This window comes from Sphaerodactylus townsendi, linkage group LG13, assembly GCF_021028975.2.
Source record: "Sphaerodactylus townsendi isolate TG3544 linkage group LG13, MPM_Stown_v2.3, whole genome shotgun sequence".
NCBI lineage: Eukaryota > Metazoa > Chordata > Lepidosauria > Squamata > Sphaerodactylidae > Sphaerodactylus > Sphaerodactylus townsendi.
The window spans coordinates 13,422,867-13,430,395 of record NC_059437.1 but is presented as its reverse complement, the minus strand read 5'-3'; the positions used below and the strand labels follow the sequence as shown (position 1 = coordinate 13,430,395).

At 42.7% G+C, this 7,529-nt stretch overlaps 1 protein-coding gene across 1 annotated transcript in view; it reads left to right on the top strand.

The window, feature by feature from the left end:
* The first annotated feature begins 2,376 nt into the window (after positions 1-2,376).
* F8 (coagulation factor VIII) overlaps positions 2,377-7,529 on the top strand; it is a 76,544-nt gene continuing 71,391 nt past the window's right edge. Inside the window, exon 1 of the mRNA XM_048515065.1 lies at positions 2,377-2,554. Coding sequence (XP_048371022.1) covers positions 2,418-2,554 — 137 coding nt within the window. The 5' untranslated portion in view covers positions 2,377-2,417. The remainder of the gene's footprint in view (positions 2,555-7,529) is intronic.

The following is a 7,529-nucleotide window of genomic DNA, read 5'->3' as shown; positions in this document are numbered from 1 at the left end:
AAGCTGGACTGCAGGGATATCTCACCTTGCCTTTGTTCTTATGCACTTTGCCTGCACCAAAGGTGAGTTGCAAAAATGGCACACCACCATTTCCTTTCTTAGGCCCCTTCCGCACATGCAAAATAATGCGTTTTCAAACCACTTTCACAACTGTTTGCAAGTGGATTTTGCCATTCTGCACAGCTTCAAAGAGCACTGAAAGCAGTTTGAAAGTGCATTATTCTGCATGTGCGGAATGAACCCTTGAGTTTGGGTTTCATTTGAAAGAGAATGAGAGAATCATAAAGAAAAGTCAGGGCAGATGCAAAAATGGGTGCAGTTGCTTCACCGCAGTTCTGAAGAAGAGGCATCCCATGGACACCCATGCAGGAGAAGTTACACTAGCCCAAATTTTCTGTTCTATTACTACAGCTATTCGAAATTTAGAACTTTGGGATGTCGCCATTCTAAAACAAGGAGGAGAAAAACAGGTAGACGTGGGGGAGATGCAATGGGAGTAGGTCCCATGCTATAGTATGGGATCAAAATAGGTCTAAAATGTTGAGGACTACCAGTTTAGTCGCGCAGAGTAGATCAAGGTTGGGCGAGCAATCAGATCAGATCAGAAGTCTGCATCGGTGTAATCTGGGTCCTCTGCCAAGATAGTAAAATCTTGTAAACTTGATAAATGTAGAAAAATTTGCATCCATTCTCTTCTTTCAAGGCTTGTCTTTTCATTTTACTGTGTTGGGGAATGAATTGATGGTAAAGAGAACAGCAGTGGCGTAGTGGTTAAGAGCAGGTGTACTCTAATCTGGAGGAACTGGGTCTGATTCCCCACTCTGTCACTTGAGCTGTGGAGGCTTATATGGGGAACCAGATTAGCATGTGCACTCCAACACATGCCAGCTGGGTGACCTTGGGCTAGTCACAGTTCTTCAGAGCTCTCTCAGCTCCACCTACCTCACAGGGTGTTTGTTGTGAGGGGGGAAGGGAAAGGAGTTTGTAAGCCCTTTTGAGTCTCCTTATAGGACAGAAAGGGGGATATAAATCCAAACTCCTCCTCCTCCTCTTCCTCCTCCTCCTCCTCCTCCTCTTCATTATTATTATTATTATTATTATTATTATTATTATTATTATTATTATTATTATTATTATACACATAACAACACAGCACAAGTGTCTGGAATTCATCTCTGAATATCGAGTCCTTCCCAAGGACCTAGGATATTAGAGGTGTTTCTAGCGTAGAATAATGTGCAGTTTCACAAAGTGCTGCTTTCTGCAGCATGTGGACTGATGTTCTGTCCAAGTTTAGGCTTTCCAGATGTTTTTCAAGATTTCTTGGGATTCCTCCTAGAGCACCGACTACTAGTGGGATTACTGTTGTTCTTTTTTGCCACAATCGTTCAACTTCAATTTGTAGGTCCTTGTATTTTGTGATCTTTTCCAGCTCTTTGTCCTCTACCCTGCTGTCAACTGGCACAGCAACATCGATGATCCAAACATGTTTATTGTTGTTGTTGTTGTTGTTGTTGTTGTTGTTGTTGTTGTTGTTATTGTTGTTGTTGTTGTTGTTGTTCTTGTTGTTCTTGTTGTTCTTGTTGTTCTTGTTCTTGTTGTTCTTGTTGTTCTTGTTGTTGTTGTTGTTCTTGTTGTTCTTGTTGTTGTTGTTTTCATTATTATTATTATAATTATTATCATTATTATTATCATTTTGAATACAAAGAAAGATCATGAACTTTTAATCAACAGTGCTGCTTGCTCCTTTCTCAGAGGACAGGCACTTTGGGACAGCTCACTTCCCCTAGTATCTTTCTCAGTTTCATTTCCTCAATTTTTTGTGGACCTCTCAAAATACATATCTTTGGGAAATATGCTCTCATTTGCTTTCATTCTTATTTGAAAAGGATTAATTAAATCATGCAGGAGCAGGAAACATAATATTTTGGTCTCAATAACTAAACGAAACCTCCTTGTACAGAAGCAGTGTGCTTTACATTTCAGGCACTGGACGGTGGGATGGCAAGAAACAGGAACCAGGTGGCTATCAGTATCATGCCTTCCTTGCTTCTGAATTGTTGGAAACAGAATGCTGGCTCAGATGACCGATCCAGCAATTCTTACATTCATAAACTGGTCCTGGGATTGCAGTGCAGAAAAGGTTAAACCTTAAACTCAGCCTCTCTTGCTTTCCCTTTCCCCTCTCCATCCTGTTGCTCTCCGCCCCGTCGCTCACTCACACATCCCAGAACACTGATAACATGACCATGATTCCCTGCCGGGTGACATATCGAAAGCATGCCAGTTCTTCACCCAGACCTGTAGTTACTTAGTCACTCTCCCCTTCTCTAGGAGAAGATGGAAAAGGCTGAATAGGTCCCCCACCTTCTTCTTTCATTCAGATCTGCCTTTTGCTTCCTGGGCTCGTTTGGTTGATGAGGACCATGCGGAGGGTGTTCTTCTGCTGCTTCATTCTGTGCTCCTTCTTGGAAGAGACTCTGGGCATCATTAGGAGATATTACATTGGAGCAGTGGAGAGAGACTGGGATTATGTGGCTGGCAACCAGAAGGGGTAAGCAGTAGCACCACGTTGCCCAAGAGGCTTTGTGGCTTTGATAGGTGGTGTTTGTGTCCAGAGTTGCTTTCTTTTACTGGTTTGAGAAGCTGAGCCACTTTATGGTGAGTAAAAAGGGATGGAATTGGACAAGCTGGCCACTTCAGAGCCTAACAGAAATGTTTTTGCTCTGGATCCGAACCTGCCAGAATCCGTCCACGAGTTGCAGGTTTCTCTGTGGATCATTGGATTCTGTCCTGAATAGACCCCTAAGCAGACAGGGGCTGCTCTTGGTCACCCTCAACTTCTACCCTCTGGTTCATCCGGGGACTTCTCCACCGGCTATGCCAAGCGGGCCAGCATTTTTTAAAAGTAAAAAAAAAGTTGGCAACCCTAATTGTGTGTTGGCAATGGTGAGAATGCGGGATTCTAGGTGGGTCGTGAACACGGTGCCTTGTCATGGCCCGGCCAGCTTTTCGTTGGCGAAGGAGCATTTCGGCAAGCAGGGTGGAAAGGAGTGCTGGGAATAGGGCACTTGCAGAAGAGAACTGCTCAGGTAAGTGTTTTCTCATTCTGTCTGACATTATGACAAAGCAGCTGTACTGTGGTGGGCACTGTGAAGGCTGGATGACCTCCAGGATCCCTTCTAGTCCCAGAAGTCAGTTGCAGGATCCAGGTTTACTAGATGTGGTGCTTACACCGTGGTGTGCATCCTTGATAAATAATTGTGCCTGTTTTATCTTTTGGAGATGCTTTTTAAAGGTATCACACATGCATACTCTAGGGCTGATGTTCCTTTAGATCTCTCCCTAAGGTCGATTCCCCACTGGCAGAGTCGACCTAGGTTCGACATAGGTTCGACCTAGGTACTCCCCACAGCCGCCGAGTTTGACGAGGTTCCTTCCCAGCTTCGCCCCTTCTAACTGTCAAATTTCCGACTCCACCGGGGAGGTACAACTTTTTCAGCGAATCTAGGTCGAACTCAGGTTGAAGCCGGTAAAGTGGGGAATCCTCCTAAGTCTCTAGGAGTTACACCTCTGAATGGGGGAGGTTGATGCACATTGACTCCAGTGCACATGGACATACATGCATATACAAGCATCTGAGGCAATGATTCCACACCTTGTTCCACCCATAAAATGCACACTGCAGGCCAATGCAGCCTCAGTTTGCTTTGTTTCAAGCAGGGAACAGAAGGGGAATTTAAATCTTTAACTTCTACTTCTACTTCTAATTTCACTATCGGAAAAAGAGCTCCCTGCTTTAATTTTAGCATCTTCAAGGAAAAAATGTATAAAAGAACATCTTTTCCCCTCTAAAATGTATGTGTATAAAGTGCTGTCACAGTCAACTTATGGTGCCCCCTAGGGGTTTCAAGGTAAGCGATTAAGCAGAAGTGGTTTGTCATTGCCTTCCTTTGCAAAACCTTCATCATTGGTCTCCCATCTAAATACTGACTCTGCTTAGCTTTCAAGTCCTGAGGAGATTGAGTTATATTATTGACATTCCACATCCCATCCCATCTACCGTGTTTTCCCAAAAATAAGACAGTGTCTTATATTAATTTTTGCTCCCAAAGATGCGCTATGTCTTATTTTCAGGGGATGTCTTATTTTTCTGTGTTCTGTTCGTCGGGCATGCTTCTAAACAAAAACTTTGCTACATCTTACTTTCGGGGGATGCCTTATATTTCGCACTTCAGCAAAACCTCTACTACGTCTTATTTTCAGGGGATGTCTTATATTTGGGGAAACAGGGTAAAACACGAACAGTCAAATAAGGAGCCCAGTCAAATAGATGTCTCAAGCAGACGTTGAAGTGTTAAACCCCTCATATGTTCCATACATGCTCCGAAGACAAATTGAGACAGCACAAACATGCAGCTTACATTTTATTGACTTGGAATTTCATGGAATTGACAAGATGCATCTTGTCCCAAGCTCTGTCTTCTCTCCATTTGAGCCGTCGCCTCCTAACGCAGGCAATGCAGCTCGGGAAACTCATTCTGCATGCTTTATGGCATGATAGCTTTTTCCTAAGTCATATCCTCTCTCTTTAATCGAAAGAATAAACACTGTTTTGTTTTCATCTGTGCACAGGATACAACTACCAATGGATATGCATGAATGTGAGGGAGAAGCCATAGTATTATACAACAGAGTAGGCGGGGCTGTCTCATTTCCATATGGGGCTTCAAAGAAATCAACAGAACCAAAGTGATTGTTCTCATAAGCAACAGGAAATTTTATAATCCTGTTGGCATGTTCAAGCGGCCCCGTGTTGATCTGAGCCACTTTGAATTGCTAATGGCAAGAATGTTTACGAGAACTAAAGACTTTGTTTTTGCTTGCTGAGCTCCTTCCTTAAACAAATAACTTCCTTAAAAGATACAAATAAAAGAAAAGTTATAAAACAAACGGAAAGACTGCAATGATAGTAATGGTTAAATAACTTAATTTGAATTTATGGAATCTATTGCAATAATTGAATTTATTATTAAACGTAGTGATATAATAATTTTATTTATTTGTTTGTTTTATTTATTTAACTTATAGACCGCCCTCCCCAAAAGGGCTTAGGGTGGTGAACAACAATCAATTATAAATACAGTTAAAATAGAATACAGATCACTATAAAACAATACAATAAAACCAACACAACCCCACTACTAAAATAGTGTTATACAAAAAATGTTATAATAATATTACCTTAGGTAAGAAGTTTAGACTCAGAAGGATTGCAACCGTGGTGGAAGTAATGTTGTATACAACTTATAATAGTAATACTAGAATATAGTAATAGTAATACCAGAATATAATCCTACCTCACTTACTCTCTCTTTATCTTCTCGTCTTTTCTGTCTTTTTTGCTTGTTATATTTACTCTTTTTGTCTTCTTCTCCTACAGAATTTACCATGTAACCAGAATGGGTTTATTAGATAGTCAGAACATTAAGGACATTAAGGAATGTAATAAGATTAAAGTAATATGTAATATTATATATATGTTCGTAAACCCTTTCTGAACAAGATTTCTTTTTTTTCCTGTGTGTTCTTATATATTATACCAACATGCATTAATGTGTATTAATTCATGTGTTTTCTTAAATTTCTCAATAAAGCTTTAAAAATTAAAAAAGATGCAAATAAACTTCCAACATTCTGCCATCGTCAAAACAGTTGTCCAAGAAGGCATTTCCCCCAAATTTCCAAAAAAGTGATAATATCATAGATTAAAACAAATACTTTAAAAATGTGATAATATCATAGATTAAAACAGATACTTTAAAAATGTGATAATATCATAGATTAAAACAAATACTTTAAAAATGTGATAATATCATAGATTAAAACAGATACTTTAAAAATGTGATAATATCATAGATTAAAACAAATACTTTAAAAATGTGATAATATCATAGATTAAAACAGATACTTTAAAAATGTGATAATATCATAGATTAAAACAAATACTTTAAAAATGTGATAATATCATAGATTAAAACAGATACTTTAAAAATGTGATAATATCATAGATTAAAACAAATACTTTAAAAATGTGATAATATTGTAGTCGACCCACGTGGTCAGCGTAAGAACGAGACGAGACGCGGAGATAACATCTGGTGGAGATCGCCAGCAGCGGGAGCCCGGAGGTCCGTGTTCCTAGCGAGTCTCCCGCGTGCTGGTTCCTGGCACCTTTTATTGTTACTCTATCGGGGGCGTGTAGGAGGGAGGACCGGGGGGAGTTCCGGGAGAGCGGGAGGCGGGAGGTCGGGAGATCATCATGTGATGCATGATCTCACCTGGCTACGTGCGGAGAGGAGCGTAAGCGTCTGAGCCTAATCCTCACCTGGGGGCAAGACCATTGTCCCTGCGCCCGGTGATTGAGCCAGACAGTTCATGACCCGTGACTCATGGGGGATGAGGAGTGGGGGTGCGGTGCGACCAGAAGGCCGTAGGTCCGTTGGCGTCCCAACGTTCTACCACGGTGCTGCTGGGTCAGCAGTGCATTACTACATCTCCTCCTTTTTTACATTTTAGAAAGAGGGTGACCGAAATGCTAAGGGGCGATTTAAAGGGACGCTTGTCTCCTCCGCCGTCTGGTCAAGCTGACCGAGCTGCTTGTGTAACATTAGAACTTGGTTGCGGGGTAAGGGAAATTCGAGGGGCTTCTTACACACGTTACAGGCAATATTAGACACACATTGAACGAAACAAGATCCGATAATGAGGCACACAATTAAACCAATGCAGAGCTGTACAATAGCACTCAACCATCCTCCCGGCAGCCAGCTCCAGAGGGCTGACCACCAATGGGGCAAAACATCATACTTCAGATTAGATACAACTTCTTGCAGCTCACGTACTTTCATATGAATCAATTGGGAATTATCAGAAAGATTAAAACAACACATATTATGTACATTCTCACAACCTTGGTGATGTAATAACAATAAGTAATCAATAGCGGCACGATTGTCTAGGGTCGCTTGACGAAGTTCCTGCTGCTCGGAGGCCAGGGCATCCAGAAGCGGTGGGGGTAGAGTTGATGGACTTCGCATGGGCACAGGCCAGCCGGCCAATAGTCTTAGCATTGTAAGAAGCGAGACCGGCGACTCCCACTAGAGAAGTTGCGAGGGAGATGAACTCCGCCCGGAGAGGGCGACCGCGTCGCTCCGACAGGAGGGGTCGAAAGGCAGGCGGGCTGGCGGCGGCGTCGTCCGGGCTCCCGGGGTGGAGCCTGGGGTAGAGCGATGGTGGCGACTGAGGCAACAAAGAGTTCCGGCAGGGAGTGGCGGGAATGTAATTAAACGTTCTCTCCCCGCAGGTCCAGAACCAGCCCCTGGGGAGCAGGATGTTTCCGAACACGGGGGGAATGTCCTCCATGTGTGTGCAGTTCCAATTGGCCGAGCCGACGAATGGGCCCGGGTCGGTTCCCCGTTTGGCTGCGCCGGTGATGCGGGCGCAGGTGTTGGATTCGTGGTTAGCGA